General features: G+C 54.2%; 1 protein-coding gene across 1 annotated transcript in view; it reads right to left on the bottom strand.

The window, feature by feature from the left end:
* The window catches only part of SCAPER (S-phase cyclin A associated protein in the ER), a 228,961-nt gene that overhangs the window by 87,356 nt on the left and 120,241 nt on the right, over window positions 1–21,364 (bottom strand). The window contains 2 exon segments of the mRNA XM_078879101.1: window positions 3,428–3,554; window positions 3,951–4,016. Coding sequence (XP_078735227.1) covers window positions 3,428–3,554; window positions 3,951–4,016 — 193 coding nt within the window.

Here is a 21,364-nt window from a genome sequence, read left to right as displayed (position 1 = left end):
CCCTCGCCCCCCCCTCACTCCCTGCACCCCCCCGCCACACACTACCGCCCACTGCTTCGTACAGCGCGTGCATACGGAGGGGAAAACGAACCTGGCGAATGCGCGGAGGTTGTGGCGGTGACTACACGGACGGTGGGCGTCGGCCTTGGGTGTTGCTCACGGAATTAGCCGCAAAATTATTCGTCAACTAATTTTTTTTTGCAGTGAACGGGACGAAAATCACCGAGCACCGACGGACCCACGACCACTCATTGGGGACCGCAGCGCACGGAGGAGGACCACACACACAGTAACTGAATAGATAAGTGGATAAAAGATTTACTGAGTTCACCGATTGGCTTACTTGATAAAGAGGGGCAAGGGGGGGAAGGGCATTGCGTGCTGCTCAACACCAACATTTAACAACGAGAAGTTTTTGACTTGCTTCAGTCGACGAGACTCGGAGAGGATGACTCAGTGAAATCCACAAACTAAAATTCCGCAAGTTATCTTCGTCTAGACTAAGACCACGACTAAATATAAAGCATGCTGGCCACATCCCCGCTGGTTTTGGCGCAAGCCTCACGCATCAGCCCCTGGCAACCTCCCCCAAATGCAAAACTACCGGCCCTGGAGACCGGGGGAGGAGGGAGGGAGGAGGAGGAGGGAGGAGGAGGGGACGGTCTCTGCTTTGCATCACGGCGGAGACAGGCGGCGATTAAACCACAGACCGGCGGTGGCGGGCCGCCCCGATGACGCGCTCGCGCGCGTGAAGACGCGTGGGGACGTCTCGCGTGGAGATGGAGCGGTGCGTGCCTCGTCCGTCCCCCCACCCTCCTCACCCCCCACCCCCCACCGCATGTGCATGCCTCGAGCTGCAATGCCGCTTGGTGTGTCCATTAGATGTTATTGCATGTTGACAATTAAACACCCCCCCCCAACCACCACCATCCCTGTGTGTGTTTACACATTCACTTGAGCGTGACCCGCTATTCGCCTGGGGGCAAGCGCCGTCATCATTTTGAGCACCTTGCAAAAATGTTTCTTTGGGTGTTTCCGTGGCGGCGATCTGGAGGTCGCCGGTTCGATTCCATCTCCTGGCCGCGGCGGTTGAAACAACGGGTGTGGGGGGGGGGACATTTTTCCAAATTGCCTGGCGCCACCCATTTGTTGAACACGGCAGCATAGATGGGCACACGCCACTGTCGATCGGTAGGCAGTCGGGTAAAGTGTGGGTGGCTCCCACCTCTCCCGTTGAAGAGTAGGCCAAATAACCTCTGGAAGGGCTCTCCAGAGCGTGAGCAAGTACATGGAGGGACGCAACCTTCACAAATTTTGTTTTTGGGGTGGGGGGCGGGACTAGCATCCGTCACGTGAACATGGAATTTCCACCGCTGGCTCAAGACCCCCCAGTGGAGATGATGAGCAACTCTCCCCCACACACAGGCGCTTCGATTATATGTATCAAGATTTTTGTCCCTGGGTAGTAAGTGTTATTTTTTAATTGCTTATGCCTAAAAAGTACAGAAAACCAGGACTTAATGTGAAGGAAAGACGCAAATGCACACCACGTTCTCTCATTGAAAATAGGTAAATTTCAAAATATCACTGTCCTGGTCACAAAAGCAAAGTTTGTGGGGAATAATAGCCATTTTCTGCACTTTATAGGCACAAGCAATTAGGAAATAACACTTACTACCCTGGGACAAAAAATGTGTTTTGTTACACAAGTGGATTATTTCACATCGCTCAATATCCACTTCAGACCTCACAAGGTTCGTGCATGACCCTGGCCTATCCACAATGGACCACCCAGTAGCGCTGGCTTAACTGTCCGCACCCACGCTGATGAGACACAGGAAAGTCGAAGCCGGCTTCAGGGTTTGCCACTTTCAAGCGGAGGGATGCATCGTCCTCATCATCATCACCGGAATGCATTCATGCGGGGAGGGCCTGCTGGTCGATGCTTTAATCGTTTGAGTGATGAAGCAGCCACCTTGCCGTGCTTGTTTATTTGACGTGTGGCCGTGCGCATTTGCGGTCTTTGCATTTGAGTGGAGAGCGGTGGGGACAGCGGTTAGGGCGGCCGCGCTTATGAACCCAGATGCCTGCGTACGATTCCCAGCCGCGGCTAACATCAATGACAAGCGATATCCGAACCGGTTTGGCCCCCGCCCCCCGTTCATCGATTCGCCCAAAATTAGTAGCCGGTGTGCTGCGTGAACACAGCCACTGGGGAGACGAAAAGCGGCCATGCACGTCCTAATAGTTGCTCTCAAACAGAACTTGCCCCAAGTCTACATGGCCCCCACAGGCATTTTTGTTTTTGCCTCTCTCACGCGCGGCGCTCGCCCAACATCCATGTGTACGCGTGCGTGCGTGCGCTCGTTCCAATAAACTCCCTTCGGGAATCCCTTTTACGACTTTTCCCTGCCTAAGTGGAGCAGTATATCTGCTTTGTGTTACCAGTGCTCAAGTTTTACTGCTGAATCACCACCATCTCTACCTTCGCACACCGGCACATGCGGACCAACGACCCGCCGCCGGCCCAAACTACCAAAACCAAACGCACGAAACCGACGCGCCGAGGGACAAGCCAACGCACCGACGACGGAAGGAGGATAGTCCCCGCCACCCGTAGCGCTGCCCATCACTCCCCGCCGCCGCGTTACCGCCCCGCCGAGGTGGCACGCCCGGCGTGTCTCGTCAATCTTCTCGAAAAAAAGGCAATTTGCACGTGCATACGTCATGCGTGCTTGCACGTGTGCATCTGTAGAGGAATGAGACTGTGTGTAATTTTGCGGTGTGTAAACATCGGCACTGGGGAGACAAAGGCGGTCGTGCAACGGCGTTGGCCACCCACCCCCTCATTGGTGTGCTGCGTCGGCCTTTATAAGTACTTCTTACCGCAATAGTTAAAACAGTCCGTTAAAGGTTATCTGTACGTGCGTGTATCTGTGTCTGTGGGTGTGTGCGCGCGTAAAGTTTGCTGACGTGACCACGGCAGTACAAGCTAAACTGCAATGCATGATGGGCTTCGAAACATTCTGGCACACTTGAGTCTGGATGCGCGTTACCAACGGTGAGGAGCGGCAACGCCGTGGGGAACGGCGGCGCCGGGGGGAGCGACAACGCGATGACGCGGGGGAGCGGCAGAGGTCGCAACCGGGTACCCGATACCCGTACCCTACCCGATACCCGGCTACCCGTACCCGGCCGAGTACGGGTACAGGTAGCCGTTTGCGACCCTGGTGCGGCCGGGTACGGGTACGGGTAGGCCGTGAGTCACTGGTGAGTAACCGTTTGTCACTCATTTCGGGTAGGGTACGGGTAGGGAACGGGAAGCCGTACCCGGCCGGGTACGGGTACCCATTTGCGACCCTGGTGCGGCCGGGTACGGGTAAGGAATCAAAACCCGTTTGCGACCTCTGGGGAGCGGCCTCCTCACCTGCTTCTCCATAATGCGCATGAGCTCGCCGAGGGCCCTGTCAAGCGCCAGCACCTTGTTGTTTGGCCACGGGCCGCTCTCGTGGCTCTGCAGCTGCTTGTTGATGTCCTTCACCAGACGCTGGAGCCTGGAGGTGCGGCAAGAGACACGGTCACGCGCAAGCACACTCCATCGTTCCGTCGCCCGCCCGGTGAGGGGCGTGGGCTCCGCCGAGTTTTCGTCTCTCCCGTCGACAACTACCGGGCTGCGACGTCCGCCGAGTCTCGGGGGATTTCGTGCGGTCGTTGCGTGCGGGCCAAGCCAACAGCGCGCAGAGCGAGCGCGGTTACCCGGATTGAGAAATTCACCCATTGTGTGGACTGCACGCTTTAAGACTTGACTAGAACTCCACAGCCTGTCGTTGTTGACGAGACTCGGCTGCGAGTTGCAATAACACAACGCTGGCTACGTTAACACAGCCGCGCGGGCGCGCTTGCCCACTCGCTGCGTGCGTAAGCGGTGCGTGTCTCCGTCGCGCGCTCACTTGGCTTTGTAGGCCGACTCCGGGACTTGAACCTTTCCATCCAGAGACGCCTCGAATTCCTTGGCCCTGCCCGACAAAGAAATAAGATCAATTCAGGTCAAGAAGCCATGGTGGACAAATATTTTGATGCCACCATCACCACCACCGCAGCTCATCGCCACCAACTCTCTCTATCCGCTCGACCAGACCCCGCGCCTGCTGCTGCTGCTGCACAGGAGACACGTGGACGACCTCCAAGAGGTGACCTGGCGGTCTCCCAGCACCTGCTCTGCTCCCCAGCCTCGTCTAGCTCGCCAGGCCCTCCTACACCACCGCGCCTAACGTCTGCCACCCAGCGTAATATCCCGTCGCGGTGGGACCAGTGTGGAGACGCGTAACTACGTCTGCAACACCCTCCCTGCCGCGCACGCGCACACACACACACAGATCCCCTGTACAGTATTATGACTGTCAGGGCAATGGCTGTTAGCGAGGACCTTTTTAACAAGGTGGTGGTGTGGCCAACATGACGCCAGGCCGCCTTTGTCTCCCCAGGTAAAACGATGAGTTGACTCTAAGGAAGACCCAAGAAAAGTTCTGATACGAGTCGCCACTGATGCTAGCCGTGGCTGTGAATCTCACTCAAGGCTCAGAGTTCGCGTAGCGTGTTATTGTAAACCACTGCACCACCGCCGCTCCCCAACGTATAAAGATACATATTCCCCGTATATCTCACACAGAGGTTTGGGGCAAGTGCTGTTAAGTGAGCACCGCACCCGCTCATCTCTCTTCTCTTCCAAAGCTGTTTCCACAACAGAAACCGCGGAGAGACTAACGGCAAAAAAAGCGGTCACAGCCTCCCCCCGTCCACCGAGAACGTCGAGATTCGTCCACGACGCTCGTCCGCTACGACGCTCGCTCGGCGGGAGGTCCCTCGATCTTCCGTGCCGTTTGCTCGCACCGCCCCGGAACGGCGCGTTCCAAGCCGTGAATTTCGCTCGATACCAGACGTGATCATTTTTACACGCTTTTATTTAACTCACTCTGTTGTTGTTGTTGTCGTATCCTCAAATCTTGTAACTCCATTTTAACTCACTTCCCAATGTGGTATCGACTGCAAACTTGGTATACTTATGTCTTACTGATGACAATACTATATTCTATCATTATTTTTTTTAACAATCTTTTTACACACTTTCTATTAACTCACTGTTGTTGTTGTCGTATCCTCAAATCTTGTAACTCCATTTTAACCCACTTCCCAATGTGGTATCGACTGCAAACTGCGTATACTTATGTGATACTGATGACAATACTATATTCTATCATTAAAAATAAAAACATGTAAACCATCTGTTTTATATGTTTTGTTTCGGCTTGGGTCTAATTGTCCACGCTCAACTGACGTTGGCTGTAAATCACCACGGCCCCTTACGTTATGGCAAGCTTCGGGGCCACTTCCTGGAGTCGTGGAGTTCTGCCATTACTGGTACGGTACATTTCATTAAAGCATGTTTAAAAAAAAAGTATTTTTTAATATTACTTATTATTACAAGACCGGCGGACGAAATTGAGAATTGCTAAACGGGCATTTTGGTGCTTTTTGGCACCCAAAATTGTGGAACAGCTTACGAGGAAATGTTATCGATGCTCCCGGCAGTTCAAGACTTAAGACGTACTATTTTCAGATGGCGTATGAATAATTAAAATGAAGAGGATAAAAAGACAAGAGCAGACATCCAAGCACGTTTTATCTTTGTAATTTGGATTATTCTCGTTTGTTGTGTAATTTGCGATGTTTTTGAACACTGCAAACTTGGTCTGCGGCCGTTTCTGTACAGGCCCACTGTGCGGGCGGCACGAAGATGCACCGCATGGGAGGCGCGTCGCAAAAAACCAATGGCGATGATGACGAACCCCCTTCCCCCCCAGCCACCCGTGCTGTCGACTCCCTGCTGCCCCTGTTCCGAGTCCAAGCTCGGTGATGACCGACCAACCGACCAACCGACCAACCGACCAACCGACCAACCGACCAACCGACCAACCGACCGACCGCCCCTCACGCATCTACAAAATAAACAACAGCAGTGGCTCTTCCACTTCAGAGCGCGTGCGGAGAGGCCAGAAGAAGAGTGGCCTCTCCACGCGCTGTGCACGATGGCCACCGCCCCCGAACGGCACCCATCGTGAACGAACATTCTGTTCCGAGGCCACGGTGTTTACCATCGACGAACACGTCCCAGTTCTGTTGCCACCCGCGATCGGGCGATACTCGGGCACGAATTACCGAAAGACGACGCCGTGAAACATCGCATCTCCACGCCCGCCGTCCGCTGTGGCCGGTCGGGCCTCAACATTTTTTTCTTCTTTCGGTGTTATTACGTTGCCCGGGGATCTTCGGAACTATTTATAGGCATTGCGATAAGAGGCTAACGGCTCTGTAAATTCTTCCAGGTTCTGCTTCGCCTCCTCTTGTTGAATTGGAAGAACGACCGAGGCGTCATTCCCCGAAGGAGGTATTTCAAGTTTCCGCGCAAACATTCCAGCAAATAGTGCGCGGATTTTCGGCAAATTGGATCCGACAACTGAACCCCGCTTCGTTACCGACCAAGTGGATAGTTCGGGGCCGATGCCGATGATAGAAATACATCCAAGCGTGTGATAGAAATACGCTGATCCCTCGGTTAACGATATTAATTTGGAGCAGAAAAACCCATCTTTAATTTAAATTATCATAAATATAATTATAGGAAATACATGTTAAAGGCTTAATTTGTTCCAAAACGATCGGAAGTTGACCTTTTTCACCATAAAAAAACATAGTTTATATTTAAAAATGCAATTTTTATAAATAAACGGTATAAGAACATATTAAAGCATTAATATTAATAGCAACATGGGTAAATAAAGATTAAATAGAGCTTAACATAAGAACTAAGAAGATGAATGACTTAAAGGGTTGATGGAGAAGTTGGGGTGGGAGAAACGTTTTTTTTTTGCAAGGAGACCCTCCTTCCATCAGAACCTCTGGATGTTCAGAGGTGGTGGAGGTTGAGGGGTCAAAAAAAGGCGTCGCTGATTGGCTGAGGTCTGCAGCAAAGCAAACGTTAGCAGCGCTCCGATTGGCCGAAATCGGCGGGTCCGTGTGATAACGTAAACATATCGTTGATCGAAAATGCATCGTTAGCAGAAGCAATGGGACCCTATGGGCGGCGAATCGTGAATCGAAATGTCGTTAATCATTGGCATCGTACACCGAAGGACCACTGCATATCTACGGTATGTTCGCAGGCAGTAATTGACTAATGAACTTCAACTGGCAGGCACCTTGATCAGGAGGTTGGGGATTTGCGAAGGCGAGTACCGCTGTGTGGCGGTTGTCCTACGAAGAGACTCGCCCCCTGCCACAGGAATGTAGAATTCCCACTGTGGGCTCAGGCCCGCAAACAGGAGGTAACCACCGCTTCAATGCTCACCTGAGCAACAAAATCTCACTGACGAACGAACTTTGACCTTCAACACGCGACTGGGGGGGGGGGAAGGAAACCCCAGGGCGGCCACTCGCTGGAGACGAGATGTGCGACGGGTTCGCGGGACCGCCCGTCACGGGCCAACCGTGTTTGGCTTACATGGTGTGTGTGTGTGGGTGGGGGACGGCATTGAAATCGGGGTGAAACGAGATTGTCGCAACCGCTCATAAACCCAGGCATGTGTCCCCACGACTTCTGTGAGCATTTAAAAAAAATAAAAAAAAACGAGCCAATAAATCAATCCCCGACGGGATTTAGGGCCTTTAATCGTGTGTCCTCAGAAGTGTGCCGACTCAACTGCCTCCTCTCTTCAGCCAAACCTCACCGCATTTACTGCTATGCCCGCCTCGGCAACGGCGGCTGGCGGCGTCGGCTGCCGACGGTTCGGCAAAACGCCCCCGAGCGGTCTGCGCACCTAACCAGCTATCGCTGTCAGCGGCATTAATCATAATAACGAATCGTTTCCGATTGGATGGGATGGCGCCACACGTGTCTCCCCCGCCGAGTGCCCTTGTGATCCCGCGATCCAGGACGTTATGCGCATAAGAGCTTCGAGCCACAAGGCGTGTCGGGGGTTTAACCCGCGCAATGCTGCGGTTGTACAAAGGACGGTGTCCGCTCGCCCTCTCGCTAACCCGCCCGCCCACCCGCTCGCCCGCCTGCCCGCCCGCTTGCCCGTTCGCCTGCCCGCCCGCCCGCTCGCCCGCCCGCTCGCCCGCCCACCCGCTCACTAGCCCGCTCGAGGCCGTTCAACGACTTCAGATGCACATTTCCAGACACTTCGAAAGACGTGGGTAATCGCTTGTGTAAGCGGCTTTTTACCAGAGTCCTCACTAAACCGACCAATTAGGACTGCCTCTTCTTTCGTATAGCTGATGAAAGATGCAGAGCAGCAGCAACAATTTCACATTTACGGTGGTCAAGCCAAATAATCGCGTCAGGACGAGCCGAGCGTATCGCTGCGATGTCTCCTTCATATTTGTGGATCGGGCATTGCGTCGTTGTACGTTGTATGGTCTGTTCTGGATGGCCAAAGTCGCACACTGCCATGGTTTGTGCAGTGGACGCGATTTAGTGTGGACAATGAGCTTCGTGGAAGGTCAAACCCTGGGATCTTTTGCGTTGGGACTTTCACTGGACTGCTGTTCAGACGCAAACAACATGTCCGTCATTTTCAATAAGCGGAGAAACGCTCATCACATATCAGTGTCAGACGTAGATGAACTAGATTAACTGAATTTTTACTGGTAGGAACCTCCTGGTTACACCAGCCCACAGGGGATTATTGTGTCCGTCGTGCAAAAAGGGGTTGGGTGGGGAGGGGCTGGGTGGGGAGGGTGGGGCTGGGTGGGGGGTGAGAGGGGTGGGGCTGGGTGGGGAGGGGCTGGTCACCCCGTTGTGCCCTTATAAAACTCAACGTTTAACCTACTCACGCCGGCTTGTGCCCGCCCTCACAGTCGGGCATATTTGCGGAATACACCACGCCGCCGTTGACCCTGGCCATTGACCGAGCAACCCAACGTTCCTACCAACTCCCTCCGCAGGAATGTGTTTTATCCACGCTGGGATGGCGGCGATGTTGCATTCAGTTTTGCGTGTCAAGCCGCTGGATTATTCCGTAGAGGGGCCATGCCTATTCTTACGATGCCCTTTGGAACTTTTGACGGTGAGGTTGCCCTCACCTGTCGACCGTCTCCCGGGTACAAGGGACGCTGCGTGAAGATGCGACAGACTGGCATCGCTCGTTAATCCAGGCGTCAAGTCGTGGGCAGTGACATCTACTCACCGCGGGACATCGTGCCTGGTCATCGCAGGGCTGCACCGTTAACTTTCATCGCTCTGACTTCACCAAGTTATTCCAATCAATTCCTGCAGTTCACGTCTATCGATTGTTAAAATGGCCATGCCTTCAGGAAATCTGACGTGGTTAATAATTTCTGCAATTACAGCAACGCCTTTATTTATGCGGGAACCAATATTCACCTTCCAATGTAGTTGTGAATAACGCTGGGAAAGCGTGTCTTCTCCTGCGATTCTCCCTCCGGGCTGAATGCTGGTATTGGTTTGACCTACAGGCTTTCACAACCAACACTATGGTTCATGATCGGTTTCTTTTGGGTTAGATCATCGTTTGAACTCCCGACGATGCTGGCTGTAATTTCCAAAGAAACGTCTTCGCACAAAAACAGTGAACATTTTTTCCTTGCTTTGCAACATTCACCCTCCCCCGGTGTTTCTGATACATAAAATCAATTGGCACATTTTCCCACAACGTCACATCTCGATTTGATGGGCTCTGTCATCAAGTGATGGAGGGCTAACGCTAAATATTGACATTATACCAACACACTCTAACCCAAAATAAACCAATTATTAACCTCCAAATATGACTTTGTAATCGAGTACCAAACCCAGAATGGTCGTTACCGGTCCAGTAATTGTGTTGAATCAATCCCGCTGAAATGATGTACTCCCAGAAGGCCGTGAGGCTGATGGGATGTGCAAAAAAAAAAAATACTTTTTACTAATATTACGACGGAGGGTTCAGATGTGCGCAGGAGGCCTATTGGGTGCCGAGTTATTTTTCTACTAGACAAGATCCCCTTGGTTGCTTTTAGGTTGCGTCTTCGACTGGTTTGTTGGGGGGCGAGGTCACTTTGCGGCGGGGGCGAGTCCCTCCTGCAATAGTCAGCAGTCCGGCTTGAGTGCGCCGCGCTTTCACCGCATGTCGTTCCAAGATCATTCTGGTTTTAGGGGGAGAAAAAACCCCCAAAAATATCGACCGTCTGACCGAGCGACCGACAAAGGTGACTTAAAAACCCAGTGAGCAGCATGGTTAAGTAAAAAAAAACTCAGAACATCTGAAGAAAAACAAGATAAATGCTCTGGACTGTGCATGGCGGCTTGTTTGAAAGGACCTGGAGCCATTTCATAAACCAAATGTCTCTCGGCGAACGTGATCATTTTTCTTTCCTTGGCCTTTTCTAAAGTTTTTTTTTCTTTCTCCCCCCGTCTTTCTCTCTTTCAGTCGTCCTCCTTAAAGAGAAAAAAAAAAAAACACCTCCTCCTCGTTCTCTCCGTCACTCAGCAGGACGATCTCTGGGCGACAGACGCTCGGTCGCGTCGCGCGTCGCTGTTTTGGCAACGGATCGCGCGGCGCGAGAACTGGAGCTCTTTGTGTGTTTTTTTTTCCCTCTCTCCCTCCGCCGCCGAGGAACACACTGCTCGTGTTGTTCGCGCTCTCGTGCGACATCGCCGACAACGCGGACGACACATTCCGCTCGCTCGCCCGGTACAAGGTGACGTCACCTTGGCGCTTGTACCAGGCTAGGTGCAACTTGGAGGCCGCGTGGAGTGTCCAAGGCTCGCTCGCAGGAGATGGCGGAAAAGATGCTGATGGGTTGTAATAATAATGCCGAAATATTTATCCAGCAAAGATTCAAAGAGTCTTATTTTTCAGGATGGTCCTGCTGCTTTGTGATGCTTGGCGATGACGATTTTGGGGATGTGGGAGGGAAACGCTGGAGAATCCGGAGACATTTATTCTCTCGACCTTTTCGCCACTCACTGCTGCGGGCCCCTCGGCGAATTTGATCGGTCGTCGCGATCGCGAACGACACGCCGTCGTTTAACTTTCCCCGCCGCTGCGCGAACACTCGCTCAGAAGTGGACGAAGCAGTCGCAGGGCGACGGGGACTAAGCCGCGCGATATCGAGAGCGATCCGGTCGATAACCTCGACGCTCGCGGGCGCGGCCGACCCGATTGGCAATCGCCACGCAGACGACCGCAGCAGCACGGTGGGAAAAGTGGAAGGGCGGTCGACGAGCCGAGAAGCAGCGGGGGCCCCGCGCTTCCCACCGACGCGGGCCTTTTGCCTCGGTTCCCAGGGCAGGATTGGCAGCGGCGGCGTTTAGGCCAAGCGACGGTGACACAACCGCAGGGCTGGATGATGAATAGCGGTCGTACGCTAATGTTTGTGTTACCGAGCCACTAAAAATAAGCCAGTTGGAACTGACGATTTCTGAACTGTGGAAAAACAAATGGAATATATGCGCGTGTCATTTTCATCACCATCAGCCACGATCTATACACAGCTGGATGAAGGCCTCCTCCGCAAGCCGTCACCATCTCAGAGTCTCGTGATGCAACAATCCGTCCGGCTCCCGCAGACGGGCAGATTTCATCGCGCAAGTCACAGAAAACGTGAACATCGGTGCCAATTCACCCCTCCCCTCCCATCCCAGACCCCCCCACTCCACCGCCCCCCTTCCGTTTCGCGGCACACGGCCAACTCTGAAACGTCACTCCGTCGCTCGGGTTACCACGACAGCGGTAATTTAGCGAGTGCCAACATATACGCGTGGCATCCTAGCCGGGGCACCCTGAAAAGCCCACCACCAACACCGCCACCACCAACACCGCCACCCACCACCGTAACCACCGCTACCACCGCCACCACCACCGCCACAGCCGCCACCACCACCTCCACCACTGCCACAGCCGCCGCCACCACCACCGCCATCACCACCGTCGCCGCCACCACTGCCACTGCGTGCTTGACTATCTCCCCGCGCCGCCCCTCTCCCTCCGTCTTCCATCACCGCCGCCGCCTTCCACCTTTCTCCAAGCAGCAGCGCCACACCGCCCCCATCGCCCCCCAAAGCCTTGACTGAAGATGAGCGATAGTCGCTGATAAGGGGCAGCACAGACGAAGCATTGTGTCGTGGTGCAGCTCGCGTCCGAGATGCGTTTCACGTCGGTGAGGATGAGGAGAAACTTGAAATTGGGTTGAACAAAAGAGGCATGAGAATGTCGTGTTTCATTTCCAGACTGTAACCATTCGGGGCGAGTCTGTCTGTAGGGCAGCCATAGATGAATTCTCCACAAAGTGGTACCGATTTTAGGCACCGAGGAAGGATGATGGGTCGAGTGAACCCCCAACCAGGATTTGAACTCTCACCTTTCCGTTTGGGAACCTGGCCGGTTCCGTATGGGATCTTTAATATAGGACACTAGTTATAACGAGCTATATTCCTATAACGAAATAGATGGGCAGATTAAATAATCATAAAAAATAGAAATGCGTACCAGTATTCACTCACTCGACTCAATTTCCCAAGCTCCGTGGTCCTCTGTATATTAAGTTGTTTTCTGCCAATTAATGAGTGTTTACACATGCGGGAGGAAACTGGAGCACCCGCAGAAAGCTGACATACGCGAGGGGGCAACACTCTATCCCAAACAGATGGAACGGGTCGCCATGCCCTGGTGAGCCAGGGTATGGCTTTCCCCGACCGCTCACAGGAAGGGGAGTTTCACAACATGATGTGTGATTCACCAACCCTCGCCTCCACAGCACAGGATATGGGCCATGTGGATAGCCACCACCACCACCGCCACCACCACCGCCCGGCTATAAACGCCTAAGACAACTATACACAAACACACAGAGATTACAACCCAGGGGGGGAGACTTAGAAGCGTACACAAAGACACTCGTACACACACAGGCAAGACTAACATCGCGTGTGTCTCGGCCATGCACACGGACAGTAGAACTAACCCAATACGCATGACCTGAGCGATGCTCTGGAAGGGCTAGAGAACTGAACTTTGCAGTCAAATCTCTGTGATTACAACAGGGAAGGAAAAAAAAAACACGTGACATTTGGGCCTTCAAAAGTTGGGGCGGGATTTAAGTCTGGTAACAAACACTTACTAAACGTATGCACCTCGGCTGCCAGAATGTGCTCCCTGGACAGAAGCTCCCTTCGTGCTGCTGTCCGGATATGGAAACGGCGTCCCTGAACGCATTGTCGGCACGAGATCACTGGTTCTGCCGAGCTCACACACGGGACATCTCCTAGCTGCAACACACGCCTTGTAGGGACCGAGACTTTGAGCTGCAGTGAACCGATGATTATGCCGATTAGATGTCCTAAAGTCTGATACTGTTGTTCACAATTGCACCCAATAATAATTGAAACATAAATAAATGAATTCGCCGGCGAATGGAGTAAGGTGTCGTACTGCGGGACAGGCCATTTAACGGTGATGAAAAGTGGACGAAGCCCATGACAAAGATTCCCCCTTGGACCTATGACGGCCGACATGGCACAGGAGGGGGTGGTGTGGCGAGCACCATGCTCGACAGCATTTGTCTCCCCAGTGCTGTGTATGTTTATACACTGCACAAGGTACTTGTTTATGGCCGAGTCGACCTAAAGGCAAGGGCCAGGATCGGTTTATACATTCACCACCGTTACTGGTCGCGAGCGAGAATTTAACTCGGGTGGCCGGGTTCGTAGCGCAGAACGCTAAACACTGCGCCATCACCCCCCCCCACACTCACACAGAGATGGCCCAACCAGTGGGATAAATGAGGGAAGGTCCTCAATGGCAGTGGTGTGGTGGGAACGCTGCATTGGGCTGGGCGGAGCCGCCCCGTCTGCCGCAGGCCCCGGGGTTTACGGACGGCCGAGCGACCCTTGACCCTGAACCCTGACCCCTCCCCGTCTATCCTCACTGGCAGGTGCAGGTGGTGGAGTGGGGGGGAGGGAGGCGTGGGGAGGGGTGGGTTGTGGGGGGGGAGGAGGGCTGACCAAGTGGTCGGGGGAGAAGGCTGGCATCCGTGCAAAAATATTTCCCAAGAAAGGTGACGGAAGTTTCATATAATTCCCACGGGATTGACGAAACACTTTCAAGAGCGAATGCCTCTGGCTTTGTATGGATTTGTACGGATTTGGGGTGAGAGGTCGGATGACGAGAGGAAGCCTCCACAACTCAAGGCGCAAGCGGCGGCCGTCGGTGCTGCGGTGCTTTGGCTGCGCCGCGTCCCAGGCGGCCCCCGACTCGAGGAGGCCGAAGCGGAGCACGTGCCCACGTTTAGAGACATCTTCGAAATTGACGGTTCAGATAATTAAGTGGGGCCTGGGCAGGACGCGTCGCCGTAAGGGACGATTCGCCGGTGGTCAAGACCAAAGTCGGAGAGATGGAGCGATCAAATCAGCTCGAGTGACGGTGTCCGTATGGTTTGTTGCATCGCGGGAGAACGGCGAGAGATGGCGACGGCTCGGAGAGGGCCTTCGTCCACCAGTGGAAAGATCGCGATTGATGGTGATGACGATGGCATCGATGGGAGTACGGACAAACACGCTTCCCATCGTTGTTGTGACGCCTAAAGGCGAGGGTCTAGAACTGAACGAACTGTTGCTTGCAATTGATTGCATGCAACTAGAATCGCTTATACGTGGACGTCTCTGCGATGGGAGACGTACTTGCGCGTGCGCGCGCGCACACGCACGTACATACACGTGACAGATCGCTCAGGTGTGACGGTGCCTGTAGGGCAGCCGAGCAAGCGGGATCGCCCGCGGAAGGGGGAGGAATGTGGGGGAACCGTGAGAGCTGCCGTGCCGTGCCGATGCTACGACACACACCGTACGATGCGAGGTTCACGATGATCGTGCCGCCTGCTTTGAAAGATATCCTTTCGTTGGGATTATCACGGCTCATTATTATTTCATATTTGATTTCTTACCAATATATGGAATAACAAGGACGTGAAGTGATGGTCTAAAGTTCTATCTGGGGCAATTTACGGCACAGTGGTTTGTACGCTGTCATAATTTTCGTAGTTTGCTTAATTACGTAACTATTTTATCGCATAACTGACAGGACGTGTGATAAGCAAAACAGATTGTAACGATTAGAAAAGATATACCGGGCTGAAGTTGAGTGAACTGCAGTGGAAGAACCTGAACACAATATTTGTTTGCTATGGGGGTTCAGAAAAGCACAAAGGATGATTCGTTAAAACAGTCAAATACCAATTCAACACGTAGGTAGGCCTTTCGCCACCAAGTATTGTGATTCATAATTAATTTATGCTCTTTAAGCTGCATCCAAAGTGTGCTTATTGTTGGCCGTTGATCGACAAAAACAAACAAAATAAAACCCCCAAACAAATCGGAGGCCACCTGAGCAGACGAGCTTGGCGGCTTGCGCCGGAGATCCTTGAAACGTCGCCCGCTCCGACCGCGGGGCGGGCGACGCTCCGCGGGACCCTCGCATCACGCACCGCCGCACACGCTGACGTGCGCGTCGCCCCCGCTCTCTCCTGCTGCCGCTCCCCCCCATCCCGGAAACTCCTTAACCCCACCCCACCTAACCCCCCCAAACCCCCCCCCCCCACCCACCCCGCGACATTCATCACTCAAGGTCACGTCGAGAAAATGAAATTAAGCGTGGCACACCGCGCTCCCACCACCGTAGCTCTTAGATTTTTAAAGGCGCACTCAGGTTATTAAGACGATGCAGTTGTGCGTCTCCCGTTCCCTCCGACGTCGCACGAGTTCGGGCAGGGGGGGGGGGGGCGACGAGACGAAGGTGTAGCTAATAACGGTAACGATGATGATGATGATTATACAAATGTCAAGCTAAGGTAAACGTCGCGGGAGGCAGCTGCAGCGCTCATCACCCCCAGCAAGTCCCGAGACTCAGGAAGGAGGATCCTGCACAACTAGGATGGGTCGGGGTAATTTCATGAGCGAGTGCTTTCATGCCGGGAGGAAACTGGAGCTCCCGGAGAAAACCCACCGCCGCACGAGGGGAGACGCTCTGCAAACTCCACGCACACAGCAGCTGACAAGCCCCCGGTGGTCATTCGTTCAAAGAGAAAAACGAGTCTCAAACGTACTTAGCTTCCGACATCCGACAAGGTAGGGTGTGAGGCCAACCCACGTTGACACGGCAGGTAAGGGTGCAGACCCTGCAATTCTTGCTTTCTCCTGCCACTGCTAGAGAAGCCCTCCAGAGGGAATTCTCTTGGCCTAATCTCCAAAGCCGGTGAGACATCTCGTAAGAGGGCGAGAGTGCCTCCCCACGCTTTACCCCGACCACGCGGGACCTGTCGATGGACTCACTGCGCCGTGCCCGTGCGCACGAACGGGGGACAGAAGGTGGGCGGTGTGGTGGGCGGGGGCGGTGCGAAACAACTTCAGAAATTCGCCTCTCGATTCGAGTCGAGCGCGCCGACCTATCATCGCGTAACGAGCGAGCGAGTGGCCGCCGTGCTTTTAGGCCTCCGCTGAAAATAAAGAACAAAAATATATCAGAAGGAATAAACAAGGATGCCTTGCAACTTGGGAAGAAGTGTAAAAAAAAAGAAATAAAGATCCCTAGCACCTTTAAATAAAGCAATTTGTTTAAACTGCACATTACATTATGTTTGGCAGCGCCGGTGATTTACGGGGGGAGCGAACGGGGCCACGACTCAAAACCTGTTACGAAAAAACCCCCCCAAAACAAACGACGCGTGCTCCCCTCCCCGTCCCGTCGCCCCCTCCCCGGGGCGATCGATCCCGAGCGGGGAGACTGCTTTCATTATTAAATCGATAACCCCAGCATTCGGCGAAAAATAATTTACCGCCACCGAGTAGCCCCGAACGATCTCGGGGCCACGCAAGCGCAACCTCTATTCTGCTACCTCCGCCCCCGCCCCACCCCTCCCTCGTCTGCCCTCTCACCTACCGCTATCACCCCCTCCCCCCCTCAGCCACAACCGCCACTACTGCTACCGCCACCGCCATTCTGCTTTCACACAGATCCCTTAATGGAGCCAATTTCATTATTTTTCTCTCCCTCCCTCCCTCCGCCCCTCCCTTGTTGGTCGGTTTTTTTGTTTGGGGGGGTGACAGTTACGTCTGGTTTCAAACGACGACGCAATCGGCGCTGCGGCACAAACCCCCCGCGAGATAAGAAGCATCGTGTGGCTGTCCCTCTGCTCAAAGTGGCCCGTAATTAGGATGATTGAGGAGGAGAAAAAAAGGTGGAGGATGGAAGCGGAGGAGGTGGTAAAAGCGCGGGCCTGGAAAGGGGGACGTGGAAGCGGGTGGTGGTGGTGGTGGCGGTGTCGATGGTGGTGGGTGGTGGCAGTGTTGGTGGTGGGAGGGCGAACGCTCACAATTAACGGGCGCACGATGATGAGACAAATGCGGTCCTCGATCGCAGCACACCCGGCGTGGAGGAGAACGGTTTTGAATCCGTGTCAATGACCGTCTATGACACACGTGCACCCAACAGGAGTGGACATTGCCAAGGGAAATGCAGCAAAATATAATACTTAACACTGAGATAGGGACGAGCCACGGCCAGACGGGACGAGGGCCGCTGGGGCGAGACTCACGGCGGCACTCCAATGAGGAACGCTCCCCGCGGAGATGGAGCGACGAATTCGAGGGCGTCACGGTGGCAAGATGTCAACTGCCTCGCCTGATATACAGGAGGTTGTGGGTTCGATCTCGAACCTACTGGATATTTGGAAATTTGGTGTCCATCTCTCCCCGTGGTCGCGTGGATTTTTCCCCTCCACGTTTAGAATCAACGTGCGTTCATAGAGTATTTGGCTAATGCAAAAAAACATCCACGTGATAAGCCACTACGTTGAGCTCGCATTTGAGGCCAGGTCCCTTCTTAAAAAGAGCTACATAGCTCAGTGGGCTTCACCAGGAAAATTGAAAATAGTTTTTTAGTTTTGAATTCAAGATCACATGCAGGTACTCGGTGGATCATTGCATCATGAGCCAGGAGAGAGATGGCGATCGCTGTGGGGAGGCTTTTATACAGCAGTGGGTTGATCAAGGCCGGTGATGACGCTGGTGTGGTCAATTTCAAACAAAGGCTTCTGGGTAACATTATCCTGCCCTATTACAAGTCGCAATGGTTGACAGATTAATCATCGTTTGTTTTAAGCGAATTACATTGTTTGGAACAAACCGCCTGTGTTTTTAATTACTTATTAATCTTTAGTGCAATTTAATCGGAAGAAAACATTTTCATTTGTGCGTGGAGTGACAGACGCCCTCGCCTTTGCCTGCCTTCAACGCTATTCATGAGCCGAGCGTATTTTCACAGCTGTTTGGCCTTGTCCATAATTTACCTCTGCACCGCCCCCCACCCACCCACCCACTCAACCCCCACTCATTCACCTCCCCACCACTTTAACTGCACCGGCGAGCGTTCCCGTTCCGTCGGCTGGTGGCAATTTCCATGCGAAATTACCCCGCGCTCCGCGAGGCACGATACGAGCGGCAATTACGGTACCCGTAACGAGCGGACCCAGAGAGAGGGAGCGCGTCGGAAATAAACAAATAAGCTGCCGCTGTGACAACAGAAGGAGCCTTCGCAAACATGCCCCTAAGCAGCCGTGCCCCCCCCTTCCGTAATCGTGCCCCCCCCTATGCAACCGTGCCCCCGACGGACAGCGCCGGGGCAAGTCCAGCGTCGACCGCCAAGGCGTGCGGGGCGCGGCGACCCCCGTCTGAGGGTACCGCACACGCGACCCCTATTCATTTGTTTTCATTGTTTACGAGGGAAAGGCGCAGCCCTGCAGTGTCTCGCTCGCGCCACTGCTGACAGAGGGCCCTCCGCTACAGGGTATGTTGGCCTCCTCTTCCACGTCTTGGTTAGACATCTTAGAAGAGTTGACACGGTGCCGATGCTTTACACCGCCGCCGCCGCCGCCACCACCAACCACAACACACGATCTGACGAACCATTTCAACCGCCGCGCCAGGAGATCGGGGGCGAACCGGCGACCTCTGGGGGTGCAAGTTCAACGCGCCGGAGCGCTGCCTCCAACCACTGTGGCAGCGTCCGTTTAATTGCCATTTCAAACAAAAATAATAGTCCGTGAACAATGCAGCGAATTCTGAGATGACGGCCGAGGGTCGCGTGCTGCGGATCGTGATGCGACGAAACTGGCGCTCAGAACGGTGGGGGGGAGGGGTCAGTTTCTTGGCTGCAAAACCGCAGGGCTAATAATCCGTACGGAAATAAATAATCGAGCCCTCCGCCGCCGTACTTCGCCAGCTCGAGCGGCGATGATGCCAAAATGCGCAATCGCCCATCTTAGCGTCAAAATGATTGAAGTTTTCGGTTGAGGTTTGGCCAATTGCGCAAGATTACGGTGCGCGCGCGCCCGTGTATGCGCGGCAGACGCGACAACACGCGCGTGTGTGTGTGTGCGTGTGTCTGTGCGTGCGTTCGCCGGGCATGGTGCTGTCCACCCACCCACCTAGTGGGCCGTTGCGCCGGCCTTCATAGGCGCTCGCGAACAGCACTTGCCCTAACAGTCCGTTAAAAGGCCATAATGGGGCACCTTTGTCTTTTGCGCGCGTTCGCCCACTTCACGCACACACACTGGTGGGGGCGGGGGGGGGGCGTGTGCCGTCGCACGTGTTTAATCACAGAGGAGTGCGAGCGTGCACTCGCGCACACAGACGTCAAAGATCCCCCGTGTAGCCTCAACAGACGTGTGGGGCGAGTGCTGCTCACGAGGCACCTACGAAGGCCGTCACGGCACGCACGAGGGAGCGCACGAGCAGTGGTGTTGCGGCCGGAGCGATGTTTTTTTTTTTACGCAGAGGAAAAAGCCTCAATTGAGTCTCGAGACCAATTCTCAGGAGGGTCCTGCGGCACGAGATGTGAGAGGTGTGAATGAAAGCCCACCGAGAAAACGCCGAGCATGAGAGGGAAATCACACTGGAATGCAACAGAGATCGGTGAACAAACCCACTCTTACTTTGCTGCCTATTTGCAATGGACTTTGCGAGCATCACAGGTGCACGTGTAGCGTTAGCGGGCAGTTCAATGTTGATTCCGCACCCCCCCCTCTCCCCAATTTATTTTTGAAGAATGAAAACAAGAAGGCTTCTCACCTTTTTTGGTCTCAATGCTAAAAATGTACGAAAAAATAGGAATCGTAAAAACAACTAATTAACAAGTTATCATGGGACCCTTTTGGCCAGTATCAAAGTATGAAAAACAAGAATAGGTTTTTATCCTGCCTGGCAATAAAACAGGTGGTGTTAAGATGTTAAAACACAAAATAGATGCCCATTGCAAGGAGTCAAGTCTTCAATAACCACACACACAGGTACTTGTGGTAAACATACACACTTATTTACAAATTACTAATTCCCATCACCCCCCCCCTCCACGCCCTCCACATAAAAACAACATCAATTCGGAAATTCATTCATCGCCCCGTAAAATATCCCCCCCCCCACTCCCCGACAGATTCGACCCCACCGCCCCAAAAAAAAAAGAAATCCGGTAAACGGCGAGAAAATTTGCGCAAACGATCGCCAACCGTGAAAACGGACACCACCCTAATGGACGGACATTTTTAATTTGTGTTGAGAGCACGGCGGGCGGTGCTGGGTGAAGAATGGGGGGGGGCTGGGTGAGGGGGGGGGGGCTGGGTGAGGAAGGGGGGGCTGGGTGAGGAAGGGAGGGCTGGGTGAGGAAGGAGGGGCTGGGTGAGGAGTGGGGGGCTGGGTGAGGAGGGGGGGGGCTGGGTGAGGAAGGGAGGGCTGGGTGAGGAAGGAGGGGGCTGGGTGAGGGAGGTAGGGGCTGGGTGAGGAGGGGGGGGGCTGGGTGAGGAGGGGGGGGCTGGGTGAGGAAGGAGAGGGGCTGGGTGAGGAAGGAGAGGGGCTGGGTGAGGGAGGGGCTGGGTGAAGAAGGGGGGTGGGGTGGGTGATGAAGGGGGGGGGCTGGGTGAGAAGTGGGGGGGGCTGGGTGAGGAAGGGGGGGCTGGGTGAGGGAGGGGGGGGCTGGGTGAGGGAGGGAGGGGCTGGGTGAAGAAGAAGGGGGCTGGGTGAGGAAGGGGGGGCTGGGTGAGAAGGGGGGGGCTGGGTGAAGAAGGGGGGGGGGCTGGGTGAGGAGGGGGGGGGGCTGGGTGAGGAAGGGGGGGCTGGGTGAGGAAGGGGAGGGGCTGGGTGAGGAAGGGAGGGGCTGGGTGAGGAAGGGAGGGGCTGGGTGAAGAAGGGGGGCAGGCTGGGTGAGGAAGGGGGGGCTGGGTGAGGAAGGGAGGGGCTGGGTGAAGAAGGGGGGCAGGCTGG

Source organism: Lampetra fluviatilis, chromosome 53 (assembly GCF_964198595.1).
Source record: "Lampetra fluviatilis chromosome 53, kcLamFluv1.1, whole genome shotgun sequence".
Lineage (NCBI taxonomy): Eukaryota > Metazoa > Chordata > Hyperoartia > Petromyzontiformes > Petromyzontidae > Lampetra > Lampetra fluviatilis.
Note: the sequence above shows the minus strand (reverse complement) of the source record. Positions and strands in the feature narration are given on the sequence as shown.